Source organism: Lissotriton helveticus, chromosome 6 (assembly GCF_964261635.1).
Source record: "Lissotriton helveticus chromosome 6, aLisHel1.1, whole genome shotgun sequence".
Lineage (NCBI taxonomy): Eukaryota > Metazoa > Chordata > Amphibia > Caudata > Salamandridae > Lissotriton > Lissotriton helveticus.
In genome coordinates, this window is record NC_136067.1 from 2033149563 (window position 1) to 2033169678 (window position 20116).

A 20116-nucleotide genomic window follows, 5' to 3' on the forward strand; every position below is an offset into this window, starting at 1 on the left:
GGAGGTAGGGCGGAGCCTGTGAATGGAGGTAGAGTTGAGTCTGTGAATGGAGGTAGAGTTGAGTCTGTGAATGGAGGTAGAGTTGAGCCTGTGAATGGAGGTAGAGCTGAGCCTGTGAATGGAGGTAGGGCTGAGCCTGCGAATGGAGGTAGAGCTGAGCCTGCAAATGGAGGTAGAGCTGAGCCTGTGAATGGAGGTAGAGTTGAGTCTGTGAATGGAGGTAGAGTTGAGTCTGCGAATGGAAGTAGAGCTGAGCCTGGGAATGGAGGTAGGGCTGAGCCTGTGAATGGAGGTAGGGCTGAGCCTGTGAATGGAGGTAGAGTTGAGTCTGTGAATGGAGGTAGAGTTGAGTCTGCGAATGGAAGTAGAGCTGAGCCTGGGAATGGAGGTAGGGCTGAGCCTGCGAATGGATGTAGGGCTGAGCCTGGGAATGGATGTAGGGCTGAGCCTGCGAATGGATGTAGGGCTGCGCCTGCGAATGGATGTAGGGTTGAGCCTGCGAATGGTGACCACAGAGGAATGCCAACTTCATTTAGAGCAAATACAGTTATTGATGAACTTATAGAATGGGCATTTGTGGCTGTTTTCTTATATCGCATCATTTTTTTCAGCCTTTCTTAAGCGCACGGCTGTTGCCGTTTAGGGTGATACAACCGGTGCTGAGCTTGGGGGAGCGGGGGTGAGGCTGTGATTAGAAATAACTTATGGGTTTGAAAGCAACTGCTGCAGAGTTCCTCATGTGTCCTGCAGTTTCAGGCAACAATAAAAATTTCAAGATAACTCTGGTGATTAATGTTCCTGCTGGAGAGATCGGAGTTTTGTCTAGTGGAAGTTGGGTTGATTTTTTATGTGGGTAGCTCTGTGGGTTGCTGCTATTGTCACAGAGCTCCCTTTGTTACTTGCAGTTCATCAGTTACAATTCTAATATGCAAAAGAAACAATTGATGGACGGAATGCTGGACAATGCAGACATTCATCCCCAGTCACAAGGATCTGGGTTTAAGCCATCATTCTTTAGCTCACCACACCACCCCAGTTCGCACCCAGCCATATGCACATCAGTCTTGTCCCTGTTCCTTATAGGAACAGGCCAGCCCGAACTGCCAAGTCAGGTCCTCCCTGGACTGGAAACCAGCATCCTGGGACCGGTTTCGGGGCATCACCCCTCATCAGCCAGGCTAGCTTCAATCGAGTGGTGCAGTGAGCATGGGACCTACATCGGGCTTACCCTTCCCACTTAGGGTGACAAATGCAAAAGAAACAATTGATGGTCGGAATGCTGGACAATGCAAACATTCACCCCCAGTCGCAAGGATCTGGGCTTAATACATCATTCTATTAATCTGAACTAGAATTAAAGAGCTGCATGCAAACTGCATGGTATAGGTTAGATCATTATGTTTCTTTCCTGTATTTCATTATCCTAATGTTGCAAAACAGGCTTTGTTTGGGTAGAAACACATTCTTTTCATAAAGCCATCCTCAACCCTGTGGTACTTTTTAAATCAAGTCTTTGTACTTCTCCAGACCAAACACTGTTGGAATATATTGCCTACCAGTATGGGTGAAATGTGACTCTTACACCTTGTAATCCTCATTGTCTTATGTAATATTTCTTATAGACTAATTTACACATGTATGATTCATTGCCTCTGAATGTGTGTGTGGTGTAAAGTGATCTGACAAGCTACACTAGTATGAGGGCTATGGAGAGTCAAGGGCACTGTTGGAGCATGTAGTGAGGGAATCCGTGGAGAATTAGGTCATTTAAGGGAGCTTCAAAAAAGACTGTTGCACGGGAGATACCGGCGCTAAAGCCGGCCCTGCTTAAGTTTTAGATTGTTGTGACCCCCATGAAACCTAGCAAACCCTATTTTTACATAATTATGACCATACTAACTTATAATTGATGTATATGGCAGTCCATGTGACTACCTTCACTCACAGACTCAGGAGACATAGACGCGTAAGACAGCTCCTGCTATTTTGAGTTCGTAGTTACCCATCTTAGTTTTTCTAATGCCTTTGCCCATCAATCATCGTAAAAAATGGAGTTAGTTCTTGCTCCGAGCAGAAGGGTTGTGGACAGACTGAATTTCTCTGAAGGGATACCAGAAATGAACTTAAATAGTGTTTTTTTTTTAAAACCGTATGGATAAGACAAACTCACATAATGCAGTGGAGTCACTCAAACAGGTGCTCTGGTTGAACAAACCATTCAGTAGTTAAAGTCATCTCATGCTGTCCCCCATATTGCCTTGTATCTGGTACACAGTGTTAACGGTATAGTCTTTCTTCTATGTTTCCTCCTCAGCTTTACGCCAAGTTACAAACGGTGAAAGCCGAGATCCAGGATCAGCACGATGAATATGTCCGGGTGCGGCAGGATTTGGAACAAGCCCAGAATGAGCAGACGCGTGAACTGAAATTCAAGTAGGTGTCCCACTGTCCTCAGTAGAAAACCTGCATCCCGTCTGCCAGAACTCCCACTCCCTGCCCCAAAGAGTATGTTGTACACCAAGGGATGAATGCTAGAGTAGATAGCCTACTCTGATCATAGTACCCCCCAGCCCCAAATAAGCTTTGGAACTTGTAACGGGATGTCCTTCCCAGAGGAGGATACTAATTGGTATTGTATATCAGTCAGCTCAAACTACCAAAATGCAGCATTTTGATTGGTTACTAGTCAGTTGATATCTACCATAGGTAGTAATACCCAGAAGCTGAAAAAAGCCTAAATACAGATAGAACCTACTTATCACTATGACTTGTTTCCTTAACATCTGCCTTCAAAGAATGCATTTTAATAATGGAGAACGAAAGTGTTGCTATGAAAAATGTGCTGCTGTACAAGACAGCTAGGTAGCTATATTTAGGATTTATTTTTATTTTTTTATTTCCTTATAACTTTGACGAACCTTCACAAAACTTTCCAAAAACAAATGGCATCCACTTCACCTAATTTCTGGAAGGTTTTGGGGTAACCCATCGAGAAAAGCGTGCTTTTTGTAATTTGGTGTAAATCCGTTTAGTAGTTTTTGAGCAAATAAGGCTATAAAAACTTGTATATTTAAAGTTGCAGAGGATCGGCGGGGCCGACAGTCCTTCATAGGAGAGGACCTCTGATTGGCTGCCACCACTTCAACAAGGATGTGACGACAGCCATCTTAGGACTCAGTAGTCAACCTAGAGTCCTACAAAAAAAGTCTAAAAAAGGCATAAGGGCCATGGACTTGATGGGGGGCTATGAAAGTGGACAATGGGAGAAGGCGCGTCCATGGACATCAGTGCACCGTAAGGCAGTCTGCCATGGCACTACAGACTTGGGCCCGGAAAAGCTCTGGTGAAATTGTTTGCTCTGAATAACAATATACTGATTTTAATGGTGAAGCTCGGTTGGGGGGGGCGGGGTGTGCTGACCAATGATGACATGATTGTATTGTTGTTCCATATTAAAATGCAAATAAAAATAACTTAAAAAAAAAACACGGCCAAAGGGTAGAGCAGGCGTTACGTACTGTAATAACAGCTTACTTTACTATTTTTTTAAAGTACAAATTGACACAAAAAACAAAGTTTGAAATGACATTATAGCTAGGTATGGTGATAATACCTTATTTTACATTTTAAAAAACAGAGAAATTCACTGGAAAAAACAAAGGTTAAAGGGACGTTACAGTTAGGTGAAAAAGTCAGTTAAAACATACAGTTTTAAATGATAATAACCACTTAAAATCACAAGTTATAGTTGTCTTATTAACTATAACTTGTGCCCTAAGGTAATTATAAGTCATGCCCTCGCCATGCACGGCTAAATACCCCACATATTACGTCACTCATGACATGTTCTATGACATCATTGACAACATCACTGCAACATTTGAAATGACATGATTGATGACACATTGTGCATGGCTGGCATGCCAATCAGATCTTAAGTTTTGTGGCCAAGTCTTGGCAGTAGCCTTTTCCTGCAGTTTCCAAATACACAAATTGATGGCCCTTCTGCCTACTATGCTCTAAGGGTTGCCGAACATGTGTCGGCTCCAATAGGATCACTCTGGGATTATTTTAATTCAACACATCTGGGTATTAACAAATCCCTCACAAGCTCATCAGCTCAGGGTCTGCAGAATCAGGCGAGCAGGCTTGTTGACTCTGCTGTTGGTACAGCAGCGCTGCCTCCCCCTATTCTTCGGCAGCTACATTGGCTTCCAGTCCCCTCCATGGTCGTGTTCAAAACCCTCTCACTGGTGCACTGGAGGCATACAGCACTTCTCCACATTGAACGTCTACGTATTTCATGTATTTTCCTTCCACAACTCTACACTGTTCTAATCTTTATTTACTAAATGTGTCTGATGTACATAAAACCAAAGCTGGTTGCCTCTCTTTTTTAATTCCTTGCCTATTGTATCTGGAATTCACTTATGCTATACACCAAAACTACAGAATCTACCATCTCATTTAGGAACCAGCTGGAAACTCAACTTCGATTCATAAAAGGGGGTGGTGATGGACAGAGCATCTGAATTAAGCAGAACACTCCTACCCAGTCAAAAGATCAGGGCTTGATCCATCACCGTTTTTTAGCTCACTGCACCATCCCAGTTCAGAACCTGGCTACATGCAAATTAGTCCGTCCCTGGCCCAGTGCATCATGGGAACAGGGCGGACCAAACTACTAAGCCAATTCTTTACTGGAAAGGAAACAAGCTTCCGGGGACCGGTTTCTGGCATTGCAGCCGTCTTCGGCCCGGCTTGCTTGAATCCTGATGGTGCAGTGAGCAAGGGACTCATGTCTGAGCATACCCTTCCACACTTGTAGTGGCCAAAACGATTCATAAAAGGGGGTGGTGATGGACAGAGCATCTGAATTAAGCAGAACACTCCTACCCAGTCAAAAGATCAGGGCTTGATCCATCACCGTTTTTTAGCTCACTGCACCATCCCAGTTCAGAACCTGGCTACATGCAAATTAGTCCGTCCCTGGCCCAGTGCATCATGGGAACAGGGCGGACCAAACTACCAAGCCAATTCTTTACTGGAAAGGAAACAAGCTTCCGGGGACCGGTTTCTGGCATTGCAGCCGTCTTCGGCCCGGCTTGCTTGAATCCTGATGGTGCAGTGAGCAAGGGACTCATGTCTGAGCATACCCTTCCACACTTGTAGTGGCCAAAACGATTCATAAAAGGGGGTGGTGATGGACAGAGCATCTGAATTAAGCAGAACACTCCTACCCAGTCAAAAGATCAGGGCTTGATCCATCACCGTTTTTTAGCTCACTGCACCATCCCAGTTCAGAACCTGGCTACATGCAAATTAGTCCTTCCCTGGCCCAGTGCATCATGGGAACAGGGCGGACCAAACTACCAAGCCAATTCTTTACTGGAAAGGAAACAAGCTTCCGGGGACCGGTTTCTGGCATTGCAGCTGTCTTCGGCCCGGCTTGCTTGAATCCTGATGGTGCAGTGAGCAAGGGACTCATGTCTGAGCATACCCTTCCACACTTGTAGTGGCCAAAACGATTCATAAAAGGGGGTGGTGATGGACAGAGCATCTGAATTAAGCAGAACACTCCTACCCAGTCAAAAGATCAGGGCTTGATCCATCACCGTTTTTTAGCTCACTGCACCATCCCAGTTCAGAACCTGGCTACATGCAAATTAGTCCGTCCCTGGCCCAGTGCATCATGGGAACAGGGCGGACCAAACTACCAAGCCAATTCTTTACTGGAAAGGAAACAAGCTTCTGGGGACCGGTTTCTGGCATTGCAGCCGTCTTCGGCCCGGTTTGCTTGAATCCTGATGGTGCAGTGAGCAAGGGACTCATGTCTGAGCATACCCTTCCACACTTGTAGTGGCCAAAACGATTCATAAAAGGGGGTGGTGATGGACAGAGCATCTGAATTAAGCAGAACACTCCTACCCAGTCAAAAGATCAGGATTGATCCATCACCGTTTTTTAGCTCACTGCACCATCCCAGTTCAGAACCTGGCTACATGCAAATTAGTCCGTCCCTGGCCCAGTTCATCATGGGAACAGGGCGGACCAAACTACCAAGCCAATTCTTTACTGGAAAGGAAACAAGCTTCCGGGGACCGGTTTCTGGCATTGCAGCCGTCTTCGGCCCGGCTTGCTTGAATCCTGATGGTGCAGTGAGCAAGGGACTCATGTCTGAGCATACCCTTCCACACTTGTAGTGGCCAAAACGATTCATAAAAGGGGGTGGTGATGGACAGAGCATCTGAATTAAGCAGAACACTCCTACCCAGTCAAAAGATCAGGGCTTGATCCATCACCGTTTTTTAGCTCACTGCACCATCCCAGTTCAGAACCTGGCTACATGCAAATTAGTCCGTCCCTGGCCCAGTGCATCATGGGAACAGGGCGGACCAAACTACCAAGCCAATTCTTTACTGGAAAGGAAACAAGCTTCTGGGGACCGGTTTCTGGCATTGCAGCCGTCTTCGGCCCGGTTTGCTTGAATCCTGATGGTGCAGTGAGCAAGGGACTCATGTCTGAGCATACCCTTCCACACTTGTAGTGGCCAAAACGATTCATAAAAGGGGGTGGTGATGGACAGAGCATCTGAATTAAGCAGAACACTCCTACCCAGTCAAAAGATCAGGATTGATCCATCGCCGTTTTTTAGCTCACTGCACCATCCCAGTTCAGAACCTGGCTACATGCAAATTAGTCCGTCCCTGGCCCAGTGCATCATGGGAACAGGGCGGACCAAACTACCAAGCCAATTCTTTACTGGAAAGGAAACAAGCTTCCGGGGACCGGTTTCTGGCATTGCAGCCGTCTTCGGCCCGGCTTGCTTGAATCCTGATGGTGCAGTGAGCAAGGGACTCATGTCTGAGCATACCCTTCCACACTTGTAGTGGCCAAAACGATTCATAAAAGGGGGTGGTGATGGACAGAGCATCTGAATTAAGCAGAACACTCCTAGAAACTCAACTTCAGCTCTTACCTTGGTACTCTCTGTACCTCAGTTTACTTCCTTCCTAGCACCAAGACCCCAAAGGGTTTAAGTGCTCTCCTACAATACTTTGAAAACTTTATACAATCTTGCCTTTGCTATTTACAGCTCTGCCACAGAAAAAATAAATCACCCTCTCACACACACAATGTCCCACTCAAGCTTTAGCAGAATTAGTAGTAAATATCCTAGCAGATAGGATTGGAAATAAGGACCATACGGGACAGTGCTAGAAATAATATCCGTCGTACGGTATTAGAAATAATCACCATATCAAGTAGGATTAGAGATAATGAAAGTTAGACAGACGAATAAATAAAAACCATCACACAGGGTGGATTAAAAATAATGACCCTCAGGCAGTGTCTATAAGGCAGTATTAGGAATAAAGACCATTATGCTGAATTGGAAATAATAACCATTAGGGTTCTCTAGAAGTAATTAACATATCATCAAGGTTTAGCAACCTTCATAATAGTTATTAGAAGTAGTGACTCTTATACTCACAAACCCATGTTCCCCCAAACCTTACCAAGCCTGTCGCGATCATAAGTCTTGGTATTTCGCACGACGACATCAGCTGCATGAAGCATCGCAACACATTCAGGAATTAGCATGGGACTGGCAAATGTTATTCCCCCAAACCATGTTATCCCCATTATTTCACCGCCCCTGGAGTTGCCAAACTCCCAGTAACCGTAATTACGGTGAATGGAAATAGCGGGCATTTTAACCGGTCACTCAAATGGGGGCTTGGCACTGTCACTCAAACAGACTTGGGCACACAGAAAACAACGCACAGGATAAAGTATACTAATCTCACTGCATTCCCTTTGGATATTCCAGGCGTTCAGACCTTTATGCCTACTTATAGCTTCAGTCTGGTCAGTCTGTAGCAAGCCCAGATTGAAGATGTTTTCCATACTTAAGGAATGTGCTAGATGATGTCTTGCCTTAAATTGAGAGGTGTGTGCGTTTTAATATTTAACTCACAAAGCAAGTGGTTCCATTTGGGCAAATTCCAGCAAGCGTGAGGGCTCTTTCACTTTAGGCAAATCCTGCCCCATCTGAGTTATGTTTTCCTTTGGGGGGCGTCGGCCGCTTGTAAAGTTTGCTTTGATATACCTCAGTCCAGGTGTTCCCTCTCTGTTATGTGTATTTGTAAAGGGCTCTATCACCAGCAAAAGTATCCTGGTGCTGAGCAGGTGTGTGTGCCTGGCCCTGCCTATGATATGTTGTCTAATTGAAAAGCCAGGTTTTCAGCTTCTTGTGGAATTCGAGAAGAGAGGAGGAGGCTCTGATGTGGGGTGGGAGTCATTACGGAAACATAAGAGAATGCCTGTCCTCCTGATCTACTTTTGTGTATGCACGGGATGTCGGCGAGTAGGAGTCCTGCAGAGTGGAGGTGTGTGCATGGTTGGTGGAAGGCAATGCGATTGTTCAGGTAGGCGGGGCTTACGTTGTGTAATGCCTTGAAAGTGTGTTAGGAGTTTGAAATGAGCGCATTTGTGGTGTGATTAGAGTTCTGTGTGGGAGGTTGATGGTGAGTGTGGCTGCTGAGTTCTGGGTAGTTTTTATGCTTCTGGTGAGTTGTTTGGCGATACCAGCTTAGAGGGTGCTTTCATAGTTCAACTTGTTGGTGACTAGGGCATCGGTTTTGATTTTGCTGCTGTTTGGGAGTCATTTGAAGATTTTCATCAGCATCTTCTTGTGTGGAAGCAGGACGCAGTGACAGTGTTGAGTTGTCTTGTCATGTCCAGTTTACGGTTGATTTTGATTCCGAGGTTCCTGGCATAGGTACTGGGTGTGAGTGGGGGTTCAAATTTGGAGTCCCCTGGTGAGCTGTTCTTGACGAAGACCACTACTTCTGTCTTGTTGGAGTTAAGCTTGAGACAGTTGGGTTTCATCCAGTTAGCGACTATGGTCATACAGGTGGTAAACGTGTTTCTTGTGATGAGGGTCTTCTCCGATACGGAGAGTATGATTTGTGGGTTGTTGGGGTAGGAGAGGATGTTGATGTTGTGTTTGTGGATGACATTGGCCAAAGGGATCATGCTTATGTTGAAGAGGGTGAAGTTGAACAATGAACCTTAAGGCACTCCACAGATGAGTTAGCAGGCTTTCGAGGAATTAGGTGACAGGCTAACAGCTTGTGTTCTATCCATTAAGAAGTAGTACATCCAGAGGAGATTGGGACCTTGGATGTCAATCTCGTCCAGGTAATGATCAGGATGGGGTGTAAGCTGCAGAGAGGCCCGATAGAATTGGGACTGCCGTGTCTCCTCTGTAAGGGATCATGTGGATTGGATGTCATCTGTGGTGACAATGAATGTGGTTTCTGCACTCTAGTTGGGCCTGAAGCCAGACTGCATGGTGTCGAGGAGTTGGGGGTTGGTTAGGTTCAACTGAAGCATCAGTTATTTAGTTTCTCTAAGACATGGCCGGGTTTAGTAGGAGTGTGATGGATCTGTAGTTGGAGAACGTGGCTGGGTCAGCCAATTTGTTTTAGCATGGGTGTGATGGTGGCATGTTTCAAGGTTTCCACGAATGTGGCTGAGTCAGTGGAGATATTGAGGATCTATGTTAGTGCTTCGCTAATCAGTAGGAGTTATTTGGTGAACGTGTGGTGGGGCAAGGTTCAAATGAGGTCTCGAATTGGATGGCCTTCATGTAAGCAGCAGTTTTGACGGTTGAGACGGCGACCATGAGGTCAGGCTTCGTTCTTCAGCCGCAATGGGAATTTGAGTTGCGATGGTGACAGGGTCTTGTTTAGATGATTTTGTTACAGAAGAATTCTGAGCGCTTGTTGCAAAGGTCTCGCGGAGGGTAAGTGGTGATGTTAAGGGATGCAACAGGAAGAGCAGGGAAATCTTTGACGATGGCAAAGACTTCCTTGCTGCTGTTTGTGCTGGTGTCAATCCAGTCTGCAAGGGCTGTGATCTTGCTGTTCCGTATTGGCTGGTGGTAGCATCTTAGGGTTGATTTGAAAATGTCTTTATCCGTGATGCTTTGACTAGTCTTCTGTGTAAATCTATAGGGGTCTGCTTGTTTCCTATATTATGATCAAGAAATATAGGACTAAGAAAAATAGCAATGGTATGAGAGTTAATGTTTTCCCCACACAAATGACAGCATTTCTTTATTGGAGCATAGCAACACCGGTGCAGGAAGTCTTTATTTTCCTTTTGTGGACATCACTGCTGGTTCGTTTAACCCCTTACATGCGCATGACGGAACCACGCCGTCATGAGCCACGGGCGGCGTGTGCTCATGATGGCGTGGTTCCGTCATGCTGTGGCCGCACCGCCCAAGCGGCATTAATTCCCCGCCTGTGCGGGTGAATTAATGAGTGTGCTGGGTCGTGACAGAACCACACCGTCATGAGCCCAGGCTGCCCATGACTCATGATGGGGTGGTCCGTCACGAGCACGGAAGCGCCACACTCACCCCCCAACCTGTGGCGAAATTCTCGCCGCAGCCAAAGGGTTAAATTTAATACAGGGTTTTCAGATCTCTTGAGTGTTTATCTAGTGATTATCTAGGCCACATTTGAATACAGGAGTACATCCATCATACAACCTAAAAGGCTTGGGGGGGGGTCCTTCCTCAATAAGGTGGCGGTCTACCCCCATCCAGTCAACATGCCCTGTCCATCACCATAATGGAGCTCTTGCAGTTGTGCTGCTGTTGCCGATGTCCTGCAAATCGATTCTTTGGAGCGGTTCTGTAGGGCAAGCTTTGCCCTGGAGGGCAGGATATCTGTACACTGTGTTTGTTTACCAAAGAGATCATATGAAGCACCACGATTTTATCATCGTCGCGGTCATGTGTTCATTGATCAAGTAAGAGGAATAAACATTATGCATAGGAGGGCTGCTGGGAGCTATGGATATTGCCAGTGGGTTATATATTATTTGCAGATAGGCTGTGTTGCTTGGGCTTCTATAGGTATTTTTCATCTGCTTCTTTTTTAAAGCACTTTCGGTTTCTGAAGAACGCTTTAGAGCGCTCATGGCCCGCCCTACTAAGGCTGGATCACAAGGCAGTAGTTTTTTGTTAATTTTTGTGTTCCCAACTACCTTCCTTGTCACCTGACCTTGGTTTTGTGCCTCAACTGATGAATTAATGATTCGCAGTCCAGAGCTATCAGTCATAGGGAATTGCGAAACCTCCTGCCTTATAAATATGTATGAGGCAGGATTTAAATGCAGGGATGGAGGGGGCTGCTGGGGACAGCAAACAAACCATCTCTGCATTCGTATTCACTGGATGCAAACTTTTTTTCTTAATATGCTTATGTCCTTCAGATGGACTGGAGCGGCGTTCAAAAAAGAAAAATTACCATTAAGTAAATGGCATCAGGAGGAGGAGCATGCAGGCTTCCGTTAGACCACTGTCAGCGCCCCCCAATGGCCACGGCTGGAATCAGTCTGTGCCGCACAGCTTCCTCCTTCCGAATGGCTACCACCTTCTTTGGCAAGTTTTTATTCCATCAAAGGTTTGGGAGGCAATTACAGTTGCAAACCATTAATACATACCACTATTATTCGTAAAAAGTAGCAGGACCCGTTTTCAAACCATTTCCTCCTTCTGATTCACAATCCAATGCAAAGCGCACTTTTCAAGTGGACAGCTCATGTCCGACTTGCAATGTGTCCTATGTGTATTGCAAGTTGCCTATTTTCAGTCCCACAGCCACTGTTACTACAAATTGCAGTAGATGAGACACTAAGGGACAGATGTCGAAACTCGCAAGTAGGAAATCGGTATTCCTAATGTATGAAACTAATTGAGTTTAATTTAGGGATTCCTTCTGGGTCGCAAATTGACCTACCTGCTGAATATTAATGAGGTAGGTTGCAGTTTGCGACCCATTAGGAATCATTTTTTGTAAAAAACAAGGGAAGCCAAAGGTATATCACTAGGGACCTTGGGCAGTAACGTATTTCAAAAAACAAGGGTCCCTAGTAGTTCAGGGATATTAGCAAAATGATAGACATACGCTCAGTAGTATGTATGACCTTTGTCCAGCCGGACAGGATTTTAATTAAAGTAATTTTCAAGAATACGAAGGATTTTTTACAAAGTGGGTGCAGCCAGCAACCCACCGGGGACAAGACAAAACAAGGGGATAAGGGTTAGAGCGAACGAGGCGGTCTGTATACTAGTAGTTCAGTGAACAGACGAAAATACATTTGAAAGCATCATTGTATACAATTTTATACTTTTCTTTATACATATGACGCTAATATGTCGACGTTTCGATGCCCATTTTGAAATGATTGGCATCATCTTCAGGACAGAGAAATAATATGTTTGTCTTGAAAATCTTTAGGCAAATTATGGCCAGATTTTTGGTCCAAACAATGTCTAATTCCGGGGGGCAGTGCCCAGTACCAAGGGACATGTGAAGAAATACTCAATTATCTGAGCATTTCGCTCGATATTTTCCAAGCCAGGGCAAGAAAGCCTCTTCATAGGAGACCGGACCGATCGTGTCTCATTCCTGGTTGGGTTGCTCAATGGCAATTCTGGATTCAGATGGGCGGGGATCACATATTGTTTCTCTGTCCTGAAGATGATGCCAATCATTTCAAAATGGGCATCGAAACGTCGACATATTAGCGTCATATGTATAAAGAAAAGTATAAAATTGTATACAATGATGCTTTCAAATGTATTTTCGTCTGTTCACTGAACTACTAGTATACAGACCGCCTCGTTCGCTCTAACCCTTATCCCCTTGTTTTGTCTTGTCCCCGGTGGGTTGCTGGCTGCACCCACTTTGTAAAAAATCCTTCGTATTCTTGAAAATTACTTTAATTAAAATCCTGTCCGGCTGGACAAAGGTCATACATACTACTGAGCGTATGTCTATCATTTTGCTAATATCCCTGAACTACTAGGGACCCTTGTTTTTTGAAATACCATTAGGAATCATGGCCATCACAGGGATGGTGGCCTTCTGAGGACAGAAGAACACCATGTATGTGATTGCTTTTTAATAAAGCAGTCTATTTTAAAAAAAATTAAATGCTGTCCGTTTTCTTAAAGGAACACTGGAAGCCTTTAAAAAAAGAAAAAAATGAAACCTTTAAGTTTCTGTTTTTTAGAGTAGAAAGTGGTCATTGGGACCACTGCTGCTCCTAAAAAAAAAGTGGTCCCCCTAGGAACCACTTCCCCTTTGCAAATGGGTTACCGTTGGTGGTAAAATACTACTAGTTTAGACGTGAGTCGGCTCCAAAACAGTAATACATATAATATCAATTCAGTATTTGGAAGGGACACCCTAAACACTGAATAGCAAATACTGAATCGCAAATGCAAAATGCGATTCTTAACAAGTTACCAATTTGCATTTTAAATGTCCTACATTTGAAAAAACATCTTTCCGGTCGCACACGGGCCGATTCTGTGAATTGGGTCGTTTGCGACCAGAAAAATGCTTTGTACATCTGGACATACGTTCCCTGCAACCGTCGGATCAATTACCAGAGGACTTTATAATATTATTAAATAAATCTATTTAATAAATCTCAGAAACAAGACTTTCTCATATGAAACCAAATATTGGAAGACTGTAGGGATTGATGCTATATTGAGTTGAAGGGTCCTTCTCACCCTCTGCCTTCCACTTCTGTCTCCTCTTCCAGGTACCTGATAATTGAAAATTTCATCCCTCCAGAAGAGAAAAACAAGATCATGAACAGGCTTCTCTTCGACTCTGAGGAGGACCAGTGGAAATTCCAACCCCTCGTGCCTCCTGGGAAGTAAGTGGAGCATTTCTGACATTGGTGTTAAATTAAATGTTTTATGTTGTTCCACTGTTGGTTGGTTTACATTTAACTGCTGTTGTAATATTCAGAATAAGAGCATGAGAGGCCCCTAATTTGGGGGGCTTTAATCCACATTCGCCTCTTGTTATTCATCCGATTCGAATATTCACAACTATGTTTCCTAAACAAAGAAAACTTTACAGTAACTATTCAGAATTGGGGCCAAACATATCTTTTTTTAAATATTTATATTTTTATTTGGTTTACTTACTTCAAGTAGACGTTGTTTATCAAAGACAAGGAGAAAAAAACTGCATAAACATAATGTTATTTATTAACAGTCGAATGTTGAAAAAGATGAAAAAATAATGACAAAAATAAGACTGGCTGAGATCGAACAGTAACTTATATTGTGACAAAGATTTATTGAAGCAAAATCTATCTTGATTGCCCAATTTCTCTACTTTTCCTGTGATTCATGATATCCACTGAATCCAGGTCTAACGTCACCGGTACGAGACGAGGCCACATTACATGGACAGTCACACAGCTGGGCCCATGTCCGCTCTGTCAAAGCCCCATTACATGGACAGACAGACAGCCAGGCCCATGTCCACTCTATTCAAGCCACATTCCATGGACAGACGGACAGCTGGGCCCACGTCCACTCTATTCAAGCCACATTCCATGGACAGATGGACAGCTGGGACCACGTCCACTCTATCCAAGCCACATTCCATGGACAGACGGACAGCTGGGCCTACGTCCACTCTATTCAAGCCACATTCCATGGACAGATGGACAGCCAGGCCCACGTCCACTCGATCCAAGCCACATTCCATGGACAGATGGGCAGCTGGGACCACGTCCACTCTATCCCAGCCACATTCCATGGACAGTCGCAGAGCCGGGCCCACATCTACTCTTTTCAAGCCACATTCTATGGACAGATGGACAGCCAGGCCCACGTCCACTCTATCCAAGCCACATTCCATGGACAGTCGCAGAGCCGGGCCCACGTCCACTCTTGCCATATAATGTATTGGCCAGTTGATCTGTTGAGGGCAGGATTTTGCGGGTTGCATGGGAGGGTGTTGCGCTGTAGCACACACCAGGCAAGGTGTATTGCATACTGTTACCTGCACCTTGGGTATATGATTGTGCCATAAGGCAATGCATTCCCCTGCTGCCTGTCAGGGAGGAAAGCAGCGACAGCAGTGGCAGTGATCATTTATGATATCTTATTTTATGTTGATTTGTATAGTGCTCTAATCACCCCAGAGGGCCTCTAGGTGCTTTAGAGGAGGACCAGCAGCATCAACATTGCAGTTAGGAACACCTGATTGGGAATCATTTCTGAATAGCTGAGTCACTATCTTGTAAAACATTATCCAACCTAGTACTGTTGCACAACTGATTATACTCAAATGAAGCATATATCTGTTAGATGGACACTTTGCGGTGTATAGAGTTAAAAGGGAATATCTGGCTAATTGGAAATCATAGCTTTATAGTTGGTCGCTGTTGGACAGGCCACGTGAAGGGCTCGCTCCCTCCCCGCAGGACAGGGCCCGGGCCACCGTCCGCACCATTGCCCGGCCCAGCCGCCATCTTGGACACGGCACCACGCGGCCGCGCGGCCTCAGCCCGACCCCAACCCTGGGCCTGGCCAGGCCCCGACATCCCGGCACCACCCTCCACCCAGGAGGTGAACGGCCCACTTGGCAGGTCAATGGGAGTACGAAGTGTCGATGGCTCTCCCCCGCCAGGTGCCGAGCACCCCCAACCTCCTTGGGCGCTGGCTCCGCCCCCCTGCTGGGTGTCTGGACTCCCTCATCCCAGACCTCCCGACCTCCAAGAGCGAGGGTCCGGACATCAAAGGGCGCCAGACCTATAACTGAGGCAGCCCCAGGACAGGAAGGCAGTTGTATCCTGGAGTCGAGAGACACCGAGAAGAACTCATCCTTGACGGACTGCTGGCGCTGCCACAGCCCTGCCTTGTGAACTATTGTCCTGCCTGCTGGCGCTGCCGCGGCCCTCTGCAACCTTCATCCTCGTGGGACCTGCTGGCGCTGCCGCGGCCCTCTGCAACCTTCATCCTCGTGGGACCTGCTGGCGCTGCCGCGGCCCTCTGCAACCTTCATCCTCGTGGGACCTGCTGGCGCTGCCGCGGCCCTCTGCAACCTTCATCCTCGTGGGACCTGCTGGCGCTGCCGCGGCCCGTTGCACCCTGCATTCTCGTGGGACCTGCTGGCGCTGCCGCGGCCCGTTGTAACCTTCATCCTCGTTGGGACCTGCTGGCGCTGCCGCGGCCCGTTGCCACCTACGACCTCTTCGGGCCCTGCCGGCGCTGCCGCGGTCTGACCCATCCGAACACCGAGCTCGAGGATTGTGAGCTATCACCGTTACACCTCCGTACCCGTGGGTACCAAGACTGTCCCGCTACCCCCTTCCCTTACTAGAGACTAGAATTGAGAGGATCATCGTGTCCTGATCGCCTTGTATCGTACCACTCTACTACCAGAAGTGCCTATAAAAGGTGTTACCCTGATCTTTGTGTGGTGTCCATCTGTGGGGGGGAAGTTACCTGTCTGTGCGATCACTGTGCTCGGCCGACCCTTCAGGTCTCCGTCTAACATTGGTGGCTAGCGGCGCGATCCGAACCAACGCGTACCGTACAGACAGTAACTCACCCTACGACTAAAACCACAATGACGACCAAAGAGAGCGGATCGGCGGAGAAGTTCCAGATGGAAAAGCTGGAAGAATACAACCACCGAGAGCTCAAACAATTTTGCATGGACTTAGGCATTGCTACCACCGGGCTAAGCACAAAAGAAGACTTCAAAAACGCCCTAGAGGCCTGGACAGAGACAAATACCGCAACCCCCCGGGACCCCGCAGCACGGAAGTCAACACCACCCGGACGGAGGAACGGAGAACAGGCCCCTCCCATGAAGAGATCCAAGAGCGGGAAAAAAATAGATTACACGAGTTAGACTTGGCACGACTCAGATTAGACGGAGAATTGAAACTGGCGGAACAAAAAATAAACTTAGAACACTTACGGCTCAGAGAAGAGCGAGAGGAAAAACAGAGACAGAGAGACCTCGAAGAAAAAAGACTGGCATACGAGCACGAGTGCAAACTAGCGGAGATAGAAATACGCAAACTGAACAAAAACCTAGGGGTGCCCGAGCAACCGCACTCCCCGGGTCCTACCGAGCAGAAGGTCCACATCCCCAAGGATGTGGTCCGAGAATATCACCGGAACGACGACATACAGCAGTGGTTCAAGGCCTATGAGATTGCCATGACCGCCCACCGAGTCGCTCGAAGTGACTGGGGAGCCGGTCTATGGGGGAGATTCGTCAACGAGGGTCGTGATGCCCTGCTGCAACTTCCGGACCATCAAATGACGTCCTATGACCACATGAAGGCCGCCCTCCTCAGTCGATATGGACTTACACCCGAAATGTACCGCCAGAGGTTCCGCAACTGCACCCGGATCCCAGGTACGACGTGGTTGGAATACGTGAACTATTTCAGCCGAGCCTTCGAGGGGTGGATCAAGGGTAACAACGTAACCACTTACGAACAACTCTTCAATCTCATTGTGTGGGAGCACCTCTCCAACAACTGCTTTGTCGAGCTCAGGCAGCACCTCCTCGACAGTAAATTGACTGAACCCCGGCAGCTCGCCACCGAGGCTGACCGGTGGGAGAGCACCCGAGTGGCCCGGAGTGGGCCGAATGAGCAGAACAGAACCAACCAAGGTCACCATCGTCCCCGAGGAGGAGGAGGAGGCCCGGGCCGGGGCAGAGACGCCGCCCCGGCCGCACCCACTAACGCCACCCCGGCCCCAGCAGGCCGGGGAAACCCCCCGATGCGCCCGGGGTTCCGAGCTAACGTGACGTGTCATCGATGCCAGCGAGTCGGCCACTATGCCAGTGACCCGACCTGCCCGAAGAACCAGGCCCCCGGGCCCCGCCAAATGGCGGCCGCCGCCCTGGGAGAAGAACAAGTCTCCGAAGACACGGAGACCTATGAGTCGGAGCAGTTCGAGTGGGAACCCGCCGCCATGACCCTGGCGTGCCTAGGAGGAAGAGACATGGTCCCGCGGACTCCCCTGCCCGCCAACACTCGGAAGTACAGCCAATGGGTGAGCATCAATGGGCGCAAGGCCGAGGCCCTGCGTGACACCGGGGCCAGTGTGACGGCCGTCCGCTGTCACCTGGTAACCCCGGAACAAATCCTACCAAACGTACTTTGCCCCGTCCGATCGGCAGATAACTCAGAGAGCCTGTGTCGGATGGCCTGCGTCCCCTTCGAATGGGGAGGAGTGTCCGGCATGCTGAAAGTAACTGTCCGTGACGATGCCCCCGTAGACTGCCTCCTGGGGAACGATCTCGAGAGCTCCCCGTGGGCCGCTGTGGAAAGAAGAGAGCATCTGGGGATGTTGGGTCTCCCGGACTGGGCGTGCGTAACCACCCGGTCCATGGCCACCCGCACCATCCCTAGACCAGAAGAACCAGAATGGGCAGCACCTCCGCCCTCGATCACTCCAGAAGAAGACTTCCTCCAGACCGACCACCCGGACCCCACCCCAGAGGGGTCCACACAGCCCCCCGAGCTTCCCGACCTGGCTCAGTGGCGTCAAGAAGGGGGGCCCACCCAGGAACAATTCCGGCAGGAGCAAAAGACCTGCCCCTCCCTCGAGGGATTGCGACAGCAAGCGCTCGCCCAGAGCCAAGGAGACACCACCGGGGCCCACTGGGTTTATTGGGACAATGATCTCTTGTACAGCGAACAGAAAATCGCAGAACTGGGGGCCGGGCGAGTGCTGGTGGTGCCCCTCCACTTCAGAGACTTCCTGTTGAACCTAGCCCATGATGTCCCCCTGGCCGGGCACCTGGGCCAAGACAAGACCTTCCACCGCCTGGTGACTCACTTTTTTTGGCCCAAAATGAGAAATGACGTATCCAACCATTGCCGGTCCTGCCCGACCTGCCAGGCCAGTGGGAAGAGCGGCCGCAAACTCAAGGCACCCCTACAACCATTCCCCGTGGTGACCACCCCGTTCGAAAGGGTGGGAATAGACATTGTGGGGCCCCTGGACCCCCGAACAGCACAGGGACATCGCTTCATCCTGGTCCTGGTGGATCACGCTACCCGCTATCCTGAGGCGGTCCCCCTTCGTACGATAACAGCCCCAGTAGTGGGTCGAGCCTTGATGGGGATCTTCTCTCGAGTGGGCTTCCCCCGGGAAGTCGTCAGCGACAGGGGTACGAACTTTATTTCAAAGTATATGAAATCCCTCTGGCAGCAGTGTGGAGTCACTTACCGATTCACCACCCCCTATCACCCCCAGGGGAACGGACTGGTCGAGCGGTTCAACCGCACCCTCAAGGGGATGATCATGGGGCTGGAAGAACCCCTACGCCGCCAGTGGGACGTGCTACTACCGTGCCTCCTCTTCGCCTACCGAGAAGTCCCCCAGAAGTCCCTCGGCTTCAGCCCCTTCGAACTCCTGTACGGACACCCCGTTCGCGGGCCTCTCAGCCTAGTGAAGGAGGAATGGGAGATGGCCCCCCTAAAGACCCCTCCGGACGTCTACAAATACCTCCTGACCCTCCGTAATCAGACCCGGAAATTCAGGGAGATCGCTAAAGCCAATCTGGAGGCCAGTCAAGAGGACATGAAGAAGTGGTACGACCAACATGCCTCCTCCATCGAGTTTGAACCGGGTCAGCAGGTATGGGTGATGTCCCCCATCGAACCATGTGCCTTGCAGGACAAATGGACGGGGCCCTTCAAGGTGATCGAGCGCAGGAGCCCCGTCACCTATCTCATCGACCTGGAGTCCCCCCGGAACCCCCTCCGGGTCCTCCACGCCAACCGACTCAAACCCCACTTCGTGCGCTCAGAGCTCAGCCTGCTGATGGCTACCGACAGTGGCGCGGAAGGAGACTCCGAGCCCCTCCCTGACCTACTGAGGACCCGGGAAAGAGATGGTTCGGTGGACGGGGTCCGACTCTCTGAGGCCCTGACCCCAGAGCAGCGTCAAGATTGCCGGGCCCTCCTGCTGCCGTTCGCAAACCTGTTCTCTCTCGCACCCGGAGTCACCTCCTGGTGCCTGCACGACGTGGACACGGGGGACAGTCCTCCTGTTCGACACCGGCCGTACCGAGTACCGGATCGGGTACGTACATGCATCCAAGAAGAAGTCTCCAAGATGCTCGCCCTCGGAGTCATCGAACCTTCGGACAGTCCCTGGGCCAGCCCGGTCGTCCTGGTCCCCAAGGCCGCGGCCCCGGGCACCACCCCTGAACTCCGGTTCTGCATTGACTAT

General features: G+C 48.6%; 1 protein-coding gene across 2 annotated transcripts in view; it reads left to right on the plus strand.

The window, feature by feature from the left end:
- The window catches only part of KIF3C (kinesin family member 3C), a 292680-nt gene that overhangs the window by 210874 nt on the left and 61690 nt on the right, over positions 1-20116 (plus strand). For both annotated transcript variants that reach the window (XM_078650020.1, XM_078650021.1), the window contains exons 4-5: positions 2315-2433; positions 13642-13758. In XM_078650020.1, the coding sequence (XP_078506146.1) occupies positions 2315-2433; positions 13642-13758 (236 nt within the window). The remainder of the gene's footprint in view (positions 1-2314; positions 2434-13641; positions 13759-20116) is intronic.